This window comes from Panthera tigris, chromosome F3 (genome assembly GCF_018350195.1).
Source record: "Panthera tigris isolate Pti1 chromosome F3, P.tigris_Pti1_mat1.1, whole genome shotgun sequence".
Taxonomy (NCBI): Eukaryota; Metazoa; Chordata; class Mammalia; order Carnivora; family Felidae; genus Panthera; species Panthera tigris.
Window position 1 is genome coordinate 57,469,905 of NC_056678.1, and position 15,214 is coordinate 57,485,118.

A 15,214-nucleotide genomic window follows, 5' to 3' on the forward strand; every position below is an offset into this window, starting at 1 on the left:
TAACTTGAAATCTGGAATTGTGATACCTCCAGTTTTGTTTTTCTTTTTAAAATTTTTTCTAATGTTTATTTTTAAGAGAGAGGGAGAGAGACAGAGACATTAGAGGGAGCATTAGAGAGGGAGGGGCAGAGAGAGGGAGACACAGAATCCAAAGCAGGCTCCAGGCTCCGAGCTATCAGCACAGAGCCCGATGTGGTGCTTGAACTCATGAACCATGAGATCATGACCTGAGCCAAAGTTGGACGCTTAACCGACTAAGCCACCCAGGCGCCCCTGTTTTTCTTTTTTAAGATTGCATTGGCTATTAGAGGTCTTAGGTCTAGTTCCATACAAATTTTGATATTTTTTGTTCTTCTGTGAAAAATGCTGTTGGTATTTTGATAGAGATTGCATTAAATCTGTAGATTGTTTTGGGGAGTATAGACATTTTAACAATATTTGTTCTTCCAACCCATGAACATGTCTTTCCATTTCTTGGCATCATCTTGAATTTCTTTCATCACTGTTTTACAGTTTTTAGAGGACAGGTCTTTCACTTATGGTTAAGTTTATTTCTAGATAATTTATTATTTTTAGTACAATTTTAAATGGGATTGGTTTCTTAATTTCACTTTCTGCTGCTTCATCATTAGTGTATAGGAATGCAACAGATTTCTGTACATTGATTTTGTATCCTGTGACTTTATTGCATTCATGTATCAGCTCTAGCAGTTTTTGGGTGGAGTCTTTAAGGTTTTATATATATAGTATCATGTCATCTGCAAATAATGAGAGTTTTATTTCTTTCTTAGCAATTTGGATGCCTTTTCTTTATGTTGTCTAATTGCTATGGTTAGGACTTCCAGTACTATGTTGAATAAAAGTGGTGGGAGTGGACTTCCTTGTCTTGTTCCTGACCTTAGGAGAAAAGCTCTCAGTTGTTCCCCATTGAGTACATTGTTGGCTGTGAGTTTTTCATATACCGGCTTTATTATGTTAAGGTATGTTTTCTTTACTACTTTACAGAGGGTTTTTATCGTGAATGGATGTTGTACTTTGTCAGATGCTTTTTCTGCATCTGTTGAAATGATCATAATGGTTTTTATCCTTTCTCTTATTGATGTGACACCATGTTGGTTGTTTTGTGAATCTTGTACCACACTTGCATACAGGAATAAATCTCAAATGATTACGGTGTGTGATTTTTTAAAAATGTATTATTAGATTCAGTTTGCTAATATTTTGTTGAGGATTTTACTTTTTTTTTTTAATTAAACTTCAGGTATTTGTTTTAATAAGACATTGTGCCTTTTGGGGTGCCAGAGTGGTACAGTCTGTTAAGCGTCTGATTCTTCATCCTGGCTCAGGTCATGATCTCACAGTTGTGAGATCAAGGCCCTGCGTCAGACTTTTCCGCTGCGTGGAGCCTGCTTAAGATTCTCTGTCTCGCTCTCCCTCTGCTCCTCCCCTGCTTGTGTGCTTGTGCGCTTGTGCGCGCCCTGTGTCTCAAAAACAAAAAAGACATTTGCCTTTTGTGTTTTAAATGTATAAATCCACAAATTTCTATTAAGTAAGAAGTGTCCAGATTTTCAATGCAGTGAAAGACTGTACTGACATGTTTTATATAGATTGTTTTGCCGGGTAGTGTCATAAGATAAAATATCTTGGTACTTTGTTGTTGAAAATAACCCTTTGTAGGATTGTTTAGTGGATGAAGATGGAGTTTTCACAGAAGTTGCAGGTCCTGAACTTGAAAACAAGGCTGTCCTTGAAGAGGGCACAGATGTGGGTGAGTATTGTATGTGTTATTATGATAAATAGATATTTTCTGAAAAGCAACCAGCAGTAAGCTTTGCTGGCTCTTCTCCCATCTTACACTCTCATTAGAAACAAAAATCTGAAATTGTATTTTATTTTACTGCATGGTTTAAAATGGAAGTTGGGACTTGTTCATCTTTTGCTTTAAAATTGTTCTGTTTAAGCAAAGCAGGGCAGTCAACAGGGAGTGGTGTTATTTTATGGCTATGGCTGTATTAGTTTTGTGGAGAAATAAAATCAAGCTTGAGGCTAGGTGCTGACCGTGTATCAGACACTACTGTTTTTCTAACCCTCTTGTAAATCACTGATCCCCTGTGCAGCGCTGTTTATGTACTATGATCTTCGGGGTCCTCCAGCCTTGACTTGTCTTTTTGACTTTTTATAGTTATAGACCCAAGGACCAGGTACTGTTAAGACCTTTCTTCGCCCACACTAAGACTAAGGCTAATTAAACATGGTGTATTACTTTCCTAGAACTACTGTAACAAATTACCATAAATCTACCAGCTTAAAACAACAGAAATTTATTCTCACAGTTCCGGAGGCTAGAAGTCTGAAATCAGTGGTTTGGCAGGGCCTTTCTCCCTCTGAATGCTCTATGGAAGAATCCTTCCTTGTTTCTTCCTAGCTTCTGGTGGTTTCTGGTTATCCTTAGCTTTCCTTGGTATCACTCTAATCTTTGCCTCCGTTGTCACAAGTCCTTTGCTCTTGTGTGTCTCTATCCTCCCCTCTTATTAGGACACTAGTCATTGGATTCAGGGCCTACTCTAATCCAATGTGACCTCATCTTAACTTGATTACATCTGCAAAGACCCTACTTCCAAATATGGTCATATTCACAAGTACTAAGGGTTAGGATGTGAACATATCATTTGGGGGGATAAATTCAACCCACTGTAGCTGGTTTCTTTTGGATTCTTTGGAGACCATTTTAAGATTCATGGTATGAAAGATTATGGCTATGAGTTTCAAACGTAGAATTTTAGATATATCCTATTTATCTTTCCTTTGGAATGAAGAGCCATGGGAATGGCTTAATTTAGAGTCTACTTAAGGTTTTGTAGTCCCTGCTTTTTTTTGCCAAGAGATTCCCAGATTATGCCTCTGTAGCTACTCTTACCAACTGGTACCTACTGGTTCAGATTAGTACTCCCTGGGAATTACATAACTATTAGGATTTTCATAGTACTTTTTAATTCTAATGTAAATTGTTATTGATTTTTTAAAAGTTATAAAGATGCTTCAGGCTTCAAAACATTTGTTGAAAGAGGAGAAATTGGTACACAGCTATCCCTATGACTGGAGGACTAAGAAACCAGTGGTTATTCGTGCCAGCAAGCAGTGGTTTGTAAATATCACGGATATCAAGGCTACAGCCAAGGTATATGAGACATCCTGTTGTGAGCATTGGGTTTTAATTCCTTCAGTATGAAAGGATTGCATGGGAGGTTGAAGTAGGATTTGGGGAATAGAAGGAATTGCTGCTATTATGATTTGGTGATGTGATTTGGTTTCATAAAATTATAGTTTTAGATTTAGAAGCATCTTGGATTTCCATTCCTTCATTATACACGTGTGGCTTAAAGAGGTTAAGTGACACGCCCAAATTTCCTGCCCAGTATAGTGAAAGTAATATAGAGTTAGGACAGATGTGAGTTCAGGAGGTGGTTAGCCTCTCAGAACCTCAGTTTCCTCATCTATATAAAGTTGATAATAATGCCTACCTCGTGGGGTAAGTGAATGAGGGTTCCAGACCAGTGTCTGGCACATAGTAGACATTTCAGTAAAACTCTTTAAAAACACTTTGCTTCCTTAAGATTGAAATTGCAGTCCATTCAAAAAATTGTTGCTTTGACTTAACAAATACTTTAAAATGGGTATTCTAAATATTAATATATATTTGAGCTCCTTCATTCACCACATAGTATATGTATCTGTGTGTGTGTGTGTGTGTGTGTGTGTGTGTGTGTGTGTTGTAAACAACTTAATTCTGTTGAATGAAAGAGCTCAAATACATATTTGTTAGCCAGGCTGATAATGAAGATACTTTACGTTACTGCTTTCATCTTAACATATAACTGTAATCAGTTGGTTTATTTGTTGACTTGGCAATTTGAAGCCCTTGCCAAAGCCGGGCAAGCAGTTTACATTTTCTGTGTTTGTATAGAGTGGACAACTATCGTACGGACTGTTTTATTGTTTGCATTCCTGTGAAGCCTGTTTTCCTTTGTTGTAAATGTTAAGTTTTGTAACTTCAGCTCTGCACAGATTTTTGATTGAAGAACATCTAAGTCTGATGCAGAATGCTGGAGCCTAGTGTTTTGTTTTGTTTCGTTTCGTTTTGGTTTTGATTCCTTCACAGATAATTTTCAGTTTCTCATTGCAGTAATAGAATAATGTACTGCATGTTTCTCCTACCCAAATTCAACATTAATCACCTTCTGGCCAATTTTATTTTGTCTGCACCCCTCCTACCACCTTCCTTTCACTCTCCACCCATTGGATTATTGTGAAGCAAATTTCAGGCCTTATGTCTTCATAAAGATTTCAGTTTGTATACCTGAAAGATAAAGACTATTTAAACATAATTGAACTGCCATTGTTACCATCTTATAAAAGTAATAGTTATTGCTTAACAAAATCAAATATCCAGTCTGTATTCATATTTCTGGCATTTTCAAACCAAGGATGAATCAAATTGAATCGCATATGTTGCCATTCTTCCAGTAGGTTTTGAGGGAGGGGATTTCTTGTAGTTGAGGTTAAGTGAGGAAAATATTTAAATCGCTCTGCAAGCAGAAAAATGCTCAATTAATGGCTCGATTCTTAAAAATGAAATTGACATATTTGTCCTTTCTTGAGATTAGTACCAAACATTTTTCTTATATAACTCATCTTTTGGTAACTGACAAATGAAATGAAATACAAAACAACTTTTTGGGGGGCTGAAGGTAGAGGAAGTTCTTGCGAAGAGAGCAAATAAATAGAAAGTGTGATTTTCAGAGTGTTTTCTGTGTTGTAAACCATAGTATGTGAAATTAGGTTATATTGCAGCCCTTGTTTATCAGCCTAAAACAGCAGCTTATTTTTTAAGTAAGTACTTAAAAATTATTGTTGCAGTCATGTTTGAATGTATTTTAACTGTGGTTTAACTAAGTGTAATACTTCTACTAACCCTAGTATTACCAGTTTTGATCTAGGGTGTTTGGAAATCAGTAGAAAATCTCTTGTCCCGTCCTCTAAAGGTGAAGTCTGTTCTCAATGTTATTTATTAGATCCTTTGTGGCCTTCTTTTAACTTTGCTTCATTTACTCTGAAATCTGTTTTTTAGTTTAATTTTTTGGGTGTGGGGAGGGAGACATGTAAATGACTATAAACATCCAAAATAAAGAGCTATGAGAATAAATAGTGGAAGTTCTGGAAAATTTGTTCTGCTTACTCTCTCTGGATGTGATTTGTGCATCAATTACAGGAATTGTTAAAAAAAGTGAAATTTATTCCTGGATCAGCACTGAATGCCATGGTTGAAACGATGGACAGACGGCCGTATTGGTGTATATCAAGGCAAAGAGTTTGGGGTGTTCCAATCCCTGTGTTTCATCACAAGACAAAAGATGAATTCTTGATCAACAGGTAGAACTCTTTCTGCATTTCTTTCAGCATTTTTTTTAAATGGAAACATTTTGTTTAAGTGTTACTTACTTTGAGAAAGAGAGAGAGAGAGAGAGAGAGCTAACAAGCCGGGGAGGGGCAGAGAGAGAGGGAGAGACAGAATCCCAAGCAGGCCCCGCAGTGTCGTCACAAAGCCCCGTGTGGGGCTCAGTTCCATGAACCGTGAGGTTGTGACTCAAGCCGAAATCAAGAGTCACATGCCCAACCATCCAGGCCACCCAGGTGCCCCAATTTTTCCCCGCATTTTAAAGTGAGCTGTGTTTTCTTCAAAAGTAGAAAATTAGTGGACTGTTGAGAACTGATATATGTTAAATCACATATTATAAAATAACAGTCTTCGGTGGGGGAATAAAATATGATTTCACAAAGATCCTTTCATGTGGTTGAAATTTTAACAACTACAGTTTTTCAGTATAGATACTTAGAAGCAGAGGCTCTGATAGTTTTTCTGTGGGAATCCATGGTTTCTGACTGTGTGCCTAGCATTGTGCTAGAATCCAGTGTCAGGAATCCAAAGATGAACAGCGTTCAGGAGGGGATCCAGGTATGCAGTTTTTCTTTAGGAATCAGCGTCCCTCTCTTACTTCAGGCTACTGTTTCAATAGAAGTGACATTGTACAATGATTTATAGATCCTTTAAAATTTAAGAAACTGTTACATAGTTAAATGCACAAAATTAACGTTTATTTTAGTGATGATTACCTTCCCAACTGTTTCTTCTCTTTTCTTTAAGGTTTTTTCTTTCTTTTCTTTTGAGAAGATAATACATGGACATAGTCGACAATGCAGGGTAGAAAAACTTAAACAGTGGAAAGATTTTTTTCCTAATCCACACACTAGACTCTTCTCGAGGCAGTGTATAGACTGACATTGTCCCTGCTTTTCATGAGGGAACAGTCTGGCTAGTTTATCTTCTACTAAATTAGGGAGGTTTTCGGTATTCAGTATAGCTTTTACTAACAGATGTGGACAGGGAAATAGTAATCATTCCTTTTAAGAATACATCCTAAGTTTTCCTTTTTTTTTGAGTAATTTTTTAAAATCTATTTATTTTGAGAGAGACGGAGACAGTGCGAGTGGAGGAGAGACAGGGAGAGAGAGAGACACAGAATCCCAAGCAGGCTCTGGGCTGTCAGCATGGAGCCTGATGTGGGGCTCGAACTCACAAACTGAGATCATGACCCAAGCCAAAACCAAAAGTTGGATGCTCAGCTGACTGAGCCACTCAGGCACCACTGAGTAATTTGTTTTAATCTGGTTAATGGAAATTTTACTAAGTTATGTTTTAACATGAGTGAAAAGTTTGAGCCCATTTTGATAAATATTTTCACATTTTATCATTTGAGGATCCAGTAAGGTTTTTGAGGGCATGGAGGCCAGTAAGTAATGACGGGGAGTTCGAGAGACTGTAGACGTAGAATTGCATGTTCCTACTTTGGGGTTCATCAGAATTTTTGTAAAAAGTTCCTAGTTTTCATCGTCAATGTTATCAATATTTCTTTAGGTGGTCCTTTTATGAATGCATGTGTTTCAGGGTTTTTTTTTAAATGTTGATTAAAGTGGGTTTGTTTGTTTGTTTTAATCATCGATAGCCACATATTAGGTAGTTCTTAGTGTTTTTTGTGTAGAAGTTCTTTTTCAATTTGAAATATATATTCTGTCACTGTTTCATGGGGAATCTGACACCTTATGGCAACATGGCTCAGAGAAGAACTGCAGGTTCTGCCTTGGGCAAATATCGCCATAAAACAGCTCATTTGCTTTCTTCACAGAGGATGCGCATTTGAGTAGGGCCTCGAGGATTAGGTAGGAAAGTATTTTGCAAGTGGAGGAATTAGAAGGAGCTGAGGGTGTGGAGCAGGGAAAGCATAGCACATGTATAGGAGCCATAATGGGACTGTCCGGTGTTGAGGGGGGTTTTAGAAAATTAAGTGCTGAGAGAGGTTTGTGGGGGCAAATTGTAGTGAGTTTTGAATACTAGGTTAAGCAGTTTAAATTCTTAAATAGGCATGAGGAGTGAGAGTATATTTTAGGAAGAAAAGCTAGAGGTTGGAGGCCAGGAGGTCACTGTAAGACTTCGTCAGTATTATTACATATTGGAGCTAAGGCTCTTTGGGCTAAATAGTGTTGCCCATGTTGTTCTTATAATTGAGAGCTTGGTCAGATATAGACTGCTGATACCTTAATACCTTAAAGTTGACATAAGTTTACACAGGTATTATTTAAAATTCCACACTGTACAGTTTTCTTTTAAGGAATGTGTATAAGCCGTTGTCATTGTTCCTCGTTTTTTGGGGTTTTTTTAGTGTTTAGAGAACAAGATTTTTAGGGAATTTCCTTGAAGTGATGGAGGTGGACATATGTGTATATTAGTAAGAAGAGGAAATTAGTTTATTTGACAATAATGACAATAAAACGGTACATAGGTCGATTGGTCACTAAGCCAGGTGAAATAAATGTGAGCTTTGTCAGAAAAACACAAGCAGATTTTCATCAGGTATTATTTATTTTCTACTTACAGTCGATACATGCTTATGTTGCAGATTTTTTTCTGTGCATCTCCCATTGTGTTGCTTGCATCATATTAGTTGAATTCTGATTTTGAAGTAGAAGAGATATACAGAATATTGGCCTACAGAAATGACAGACAGACTTAGCCAAATTGTCTGTCAGTTCATAGGTCATTTTCCTGTACACCATTTCTGAGTGATGACCCAAGATTAATCTTCCTCCACTGTTGGTTCCTTGGTGTGACATTGCACTTAATGTAAGAAGATAGATGTTAATTCTTAATTACTTACTTGTAAGTAACTTTTTTAAGACCGCGTGAAGGCTTATCTTTTTTCCTCCTTAATCAAGTCAGAATCAAGTGACCACGATTTTCTGTCTTTCTTGGATAGATCTTTCTATTGTAGTGAGTTGGTAATCATCAAAAGTAACAGCATCTCCACTGGACATTGGTACACAGTCCACATGGAGTTGCTGTTACACTTGATAACCCCAGTAAGCATACCAGAACATTCCTTCTGCTTTTCTGGACCAAAGTCTGTAAGTTCAAGTCTTAAGTATACTTGTTTCACAGAAGAAAATCTTGATTGATTCACATTGCTAATAAGGTTAGAGACTAGTAGATTTGAAACTCTGATGTTTAACTTTGATTTGAATTAATGTTCTCATCTGCACTTCATATTCACATTTGTATTTGCTCAAGATATAATTGTGTTTCTGACCTTAACATCATTGATTTTTCTGAATCTGTAATAGAATGCCATTATAATTTAAGTAGAAATCTACTCCTAGTTAATAAAGACAAATACTTTTTAACATAATACAAAGGTAACATTTAGAAGCATTTGCTACCTAGGAAGGAAAAGAAGTTGTTAAATTTTGTTTATTTTAGGGGCGGCTGGGTGGTTCAGTCCATTGAGCTTCCGACTTCAGCTCAAGTCATGATCTCATGGTTTGTGGGTTCGCGCCCCACGTTGGGCTATGTGCTGACAGCTCAGAGCTTGGAGCCTGCTTCAGATTCTGGGTCTCCCTCTTTCTCCCCCTCCCCTACTTGTGTTCTGTCTGTCTGTCTGTCTCTCTCTCTCAAAAATAAATAAACATTAAAAAAAATTTTAAATTCTGTTTCAGATTATTGTATCAATTCACTATTAATACAATAATCTATGCATTTAGGAAATTTGGCCCTTGATTTCTGGAACTTATGAGAAATTTACTAGAAATAGTCAAGGAATTTACAGTTCACTTTGAGTGCTGGCTCTCCCTCCCTCTTGCTCATATAACAATGACCTTTTTGGTGAAAAAATTTTATAATCATTCAATTAAAAAATTCTCCAAAATTGTTTCCTGTCACCTATAATACATAAGTGTAGGATTAAATTAAAAATAGAATCTCCCCCCCACCCCGCTTCACATTTCACTGTGTTCTAGAATAAATTTATAAACTTAGTAAATAAATTGGAAACATTTAGCCTCTTACCTCATTCTTATTCCAGTAACTTGCAGAAGAAAAGTTGTCTTATAAGCCTTAATATTGTTCCTTTAATAAAGACAAAGCACAGGAGACAGTGGAATGACAGCAGGTTTCTTCCTTGCTTAGTAATCCTAATGCTGCTTAATTTCTGATAATGTGCTAAATAAGCCTTCAGCACAGTTGATATCAAAGTTCAGAATGATTGGATGGTGTTTCAGTTGCTCATACAACCTAGTGGATTTTCACTGGTTGAAACCTAAGGAGGGACACGTAATACATGTGTTTAGATAAGGCCCTTGCATAAAGTACAAAGTTTTATGATGGATTTATTGCTTTATGAAATGCAGCATTAAAATGGAAGCATATATTATGTAGTGATAAGTGGTTTCACCCACTTTTATCAACAGTAATTTATCCTGATCTTTAGGTTATAAGTTAACCATGTGTTTGTGTTAAGTATAGGATATTATTAACACAAGGGAAGAATTCTTAAATTTCCAAAGACAGATTTTGACTTTTCCTTGTATTTTTTCTTGAAGAATATTCACTATCACTAAGATATGTTTATTGTTTTAAAACAAATATTGTTTAAAATTGTTTTAAAAACTCATTGAAGCATAATTTCAGTTTCATTATGAACAAATTATACTTCTAAAATATTTATCCTTAAATAAGAAGATGAACATCTCTTATATGAAGACAGGTATATAAGGGTGTCTCATATATTGATAATAATAAAGGAACATGGTGATAGAAAGAAATAATCTAAATTGGTTTTGGAAGACTGAGTATACAGCCATTAAAAATGCTGGCTTAGCTCTTAATGGTCGCCTGGTTCCCTCTGAATGAAAATCCAATCTGTGCAGCCCACCAAGGACATTGGACTGTTCTAGGTTTTTGCTACAGTATTCTAGTGACAATGACCACCTTTAAGCACTAGTGTAGCATTCACTTGTTTTGTTTTGTTTCCAAGTTATCCTTCCAGATTTGGTTTGAACTAATGTTAAATCTATCTTTATTTTACAATCTAGGATAGTTACCTCAAGTCTGTAGATTGCCAGTGTAGGTTTATTTTTATTGAAAATTGTGTTTTTAAAACTCTCTGCCACAGTTTTTAAGATTATTCAGAGACTCAGAGTACAAATCAAGAGAAAGTTCTTACTTTGTGGTACCAAATCCATGCACTTAAATTTTGATTTGTTTGGATTGTGAGGGTGTTGTCATTGACGTCTGTATTCTTGTTTATCATAAATTTTGTTCAGTTTTTATCCCCGAGCTCCAGAATTGTCTTTAGCGTCTTTTCCTGTTTTCAAAAATACATGTAATATAGTGTTGTAAGATCTCAAGATGGAACTGAGTTGCAGAGCATAATGCTTATTAAAGTATATTTGGTTCATGATATTTTTATATGTCATGATGTAGGGAAGCAAGTCTTGCTCTAAATACTAGTGAGATTTGCCCTATTATTGAGGCAGAGCTTCTTCTCTCCCTTTTTAAAACGTTTCATATTTCTGGGGAAACTGGGTGGCTTAGACTGTTAATCATCCAGCTTCGCTCAGGTCATGATCTCATGGCTCGTTGAGTTTGAGCCCCGCGTCAGGCTCTGTGCTGACAGCTCGGTTTCTGTGTCTCCCTCTCTCTGCCCCTTCCCTGCACACACATCGTGTGTGTGTGTGTGTGTGTGTGTGTGTGTGTGTGTGTGTGTGTGTGTGTGTCTCTCTCTCTCTCAAAAATAAAACATTAAAAAATAAATAAAATAAAATGTTTCATATTTCTTTTGAATACATTGAAAAAATTATTCTTTGGTCCAGATTCATATGCATGTGTTATGAGGGAAAATATTGGTTTATTTTTTTAAAAGTGTGTAGTTTTACTTATGACAGCTTTTTTGAAATTAGATTTTAAAAACTGACTACTACTGGATTATTTTCATTAGTGTAGATGACGTTGTGTGGTTTTTTTTTCATTTTTAATAAGTATTAGGGAAACTAAAAGAAAAAATCAAACTTTCTTCCTCACTGAAGCAAGAGGCTTATGAGTTTTTTAAAAAAGTATGTTTGCAAATAAAGTGTATATAAAATGCTTCTTACACTGAAAAGTTAGATTATGTGAGCGAATTACTAATCTTTATAAGAAAATATAACAATTAAAACTATAATTTTAGACTAGAGATAGTTGACTAAACTTGGGGGGACTTTACAGTTGTCTTAATAACTTGTCTGCTCCAAAATGGGAATCTTTATTGTTTGGTATTTTTAGTTATAGTTCTAAAACCTCATTGAATTATCTATTTAGGGATATAAAAAAAGAACTTGTCGGTCACATTAGAGGTGAGTTTGGTCTCCTAAAATGGATATGCGTCATCTATAATTATAAGGTTCATATGGCCTTCTTTCTGACAGCTGTTCCAGTGTTCACAGAAACTGAAGCTCAGAAAAATAATATGATGTATTCCTATCAGTATCTAATAATTCATGGGTAGAATCCGGTCTTTGGACTTGGTGTGTGTTCTGTCAGCACACTAATCTCCTGGGACTGCCCTGTTCCCTCACTTCATCTCCAGTTGAGGGTTTCATTACACATGGGTAATAAGACTCTTTGTTGCCTTTGCTTCGCAAGGCAAGAGAATAGGAGTGTGAATTCACAGGTACAGTGGTTGTCTTTGTAGATGAGTTAGAGAAGCTGAATGGAGAAGTAAAAACAGAATCGAACCATGATTTAGGAGACAGTTTTAAGGCCTGGCATTACCGGTGTTACTTAGTTAGGCTCATGACTTAAGGAACCCCGAGGCAGGGAACAGGGTTTATCTGTCAGGAGCTACTAAATATGTTTTTCTGTGAATCCAATTAGATAGTGCTTTAGGGTCGCCTGGGTGGCTCAGTCGGTTGAGCATCCAACTTTGGCTCAGGTCATAATCACGGTTCGGGAGTTCGAGTCCTGCGTCACGCTCTGTGCTGACAGCTCAGAGCTTGGAGCCTGTTTTGGATTCTGTGTCTCCTTCTCTCTCTGCCCCTCCCCCACTCACACTGTGTGTGTGTGTGTGTGTGTGTGTGTGTGTGTGTGTGTGTGTGTGTATGTGTGTGTGTCAAAAATAAATAAACTTTTAAAAAAAGTGCGTGTAAACTGCTTTGAAAAGTACAATGTGTGGTATATACATAAATGCTTTTATTTTAATATTAATCCTAATACGCTGTACCGTATTTCCTACGTTGATATGAAACTTGAACCATTTGCTCTTAGTTTTGTGTTATTTTTTGACCTATTTATTTCTAACAATTTTGAAATGGTTTTACTGTTTTATTTTACCATTTACCTAAAATTAGTCTAATTACATTGTAAAAGTAAGGAGTCAAAATGATACTCATGTTTAGAATCATTCTTTTTTATGAAAATTTCAGAATTGGTATGAACATCATGTCTACTATAATTGGGTACGTGTAAATGTACTTTGCTAGTATCTCTTTAGAAAAATAACATTAGGTTATTTAGGTTTTCTTTAGAAAAATAACATTAGGTTATTTAGGTTTTCTTTTATAGTATGTTCATATTTTCTTAACTGTTAAAATGTTCTGTGCAAACTATATAAAAAAGTAATATGTAACTAAATATTGTCATATAACTAGGTATTGCACAAAGTTTTTATGGTCTCCTATCACAAAAGTTTATCTTTACTGTTAAAGTCCATCGAAAATGTATGACTAGAAGAAATATGGACTTGTGCCCGTTTTAACATTCTTGTTATTTGTAACTTCTTTAAAATAGATGCTGATAACATTATACTTTTTCAGTCTATCCTTCCTAGCATACCAACTTAGGTATTTGAAATTTCAATTTTTTGAGCCTATCTAAATAATTTGTAATACCCATTTGATTTTTACTTTCATAATTTTTTAATAATTTAAAATAATTTAATAATTTTTTCATACACATCTGTGAATTTTCAGACCCAAAGAGGTAGATGATTTGCCCTTGCATAGTCATGATTAATAAGAATCAGATCCAGATTAAGAATGTAAAGCTTTTCAGGGCGTTGAGTTAAATTAAGGGGGATCGGTTCATTTGCTTCAGGACTTCTCAGGATCTTTAATATGTTAATTCACAGCATAACTTACAAAGAGGGACACAGCATCAGAGTTGCCTAAATCTGTGTGATCACAGTGGACTATTTCGTGGTATGTCTGTGTTAACTTTAGGAGTTTTCTGTGTACCCCAAAGATGGTTTGGGAAATGCTGGCCTAAGGACATTTCCCAAACAGTATTCTGAAACCTGTCCTTATGTGATCCAACCCGAGTGAGGAACGGGTCAGGAATATAAAACCTCATGACTTCAGGGCACCTGGGTGGCTCTGTGGTTAAGGTCCAAGTCTTGATTTTTGACTTCGGTCAGGATCTCACAGTTCATGCGTTTGAGTCCCGTGTTGGGCTGTGAGCTGACAGCCTGGAGCCTGGAGCCTGCTTCGGATTCTGTCTCTGTCTCTGTCTCTGTCTCTCTCTCTCTCTCTCTCTCTCCCTCTCCCTCCCTCCCCCACTTGTGCGCTCGCTCTCTTTCAAAAATAAATAAATAAACATTAAACAGTTTTAAAGAATGTAAAGCTTTTCCCGTTCACTAGTCTTTCCATTTCCATTGACTCTCATGGGCCTGTAGTTAATTCTTAGTTACTAAGAATTAGTAACTAATGGAATGTGGTGGAAATGAGCATAATTCAAAAGTTAGCTTTTGTATGTGTGTCTTAATCTGTAAATATTAATACGGATTTGTATTTTGGTGATTGGTTAACATAATTACTCTCTAAATTTACCTGACTTCACAAAATCAGTTTGAATAATAACTAACACTTATATAATACTTGTTAGTATGTGCCAGACATTGTTCTAGGCATTTTATATATATAAGCTTAATTAATATCCTTAATAGCCATCTTGATGATATTATTATCTGCATTTTAAAAACAGATACAGAAATGTTACGTGCTGTACCCAAGGTCACATTAGGTAATAAGTGGGAGAGCCAGGAATAGAACCAAAGCTGTCTAGTTCTAAGGTCCATGCTCTTAACCATTACATGTACTCTGACCCATGGAAAGCAACTAGAGGAAGTTGTAACGTCAATAAAGCTGTGATAATAAATCAGAAGTATGTTACTGCTGTGAGAAAATGTAGTATAAATTTTCCCGAGTTTAGTTTTCAAATAATTTATAACTGTGTGTCTTCCCAAAGATATGGTCAATTTCATTTGATGTGCACTTACTGGCTTTTTACTGCATATTAGGCTCTGTGCTGCATTTTTTGTGCATCATCTTCGTTTACATAGCATTTTGAGGGAGGTATCTCGGATCGTACAGTGTAAGTTCCATTAGTGCAGGAATCTTATCTGTCTTGTCAACTGCTATATTTCCAGTTCCTAGGACAGTCTCTAAGATACTGGAGGTTCTCAATAAATATTTTTGAATAAAATATTCTGTGGATAGGGGAAAATAACTATTCTGTGTTTTTCTTTTTTTCTTTTAGCTCTTTCTTATTTTTTAAATGTTCACTGTTACTCTCTGTAGTTAATTGAACAGTTCTGCCTTTTCCCACCTAAAACAGCCAAACCACAGAGCATATTATTAAACTAGTGGAACAACATGGCAGCGATGTCTGGTGGACTCATCCCCCTGAGCAGCTTCTTCCTCAGGAAGTCTTATCTCAGGTAAATTTCTGTGTGTATTTAACAACCTTCGTGTGCATTGCATGACTTCATGAAAACACAAGGGATTCTTGAGAGTT

General features: G+C 36.1%; 1 protein-coding gene across 1 annotated transcript in view; it reads left to right on the forward strand.

Annotated features, from left to right (window-relative positions):
- The window catches only part of IARS2 (isoleucyl-tRNA synthetase 2, mitochondrial), a 66,361-nt gene that overhangs the window by 28,765 nt on the left and 22,382 nt on the right, over positions 1-15,214 (forward strand). The window contains exons 10-13 of the mRNA XM_042975510.1: positions 1,678-1,768; positions 3,027-3,178; positions 5,270-5,430; positions 15,035-15,137. Of these exons, the coding sequence (XP_042831444.1) occupies positions 1,678-1,768; positions 3,027-3,178; positions 5,270-5,430; positions 15,035-15,137 (507 nt within the window). The remainder of the gene's footprint in view (positions 1-1,677; positions 1,769-3,026; positions 3,179-5,269; positions 5,431-15,034; positions 15,138-15,214) is intronic.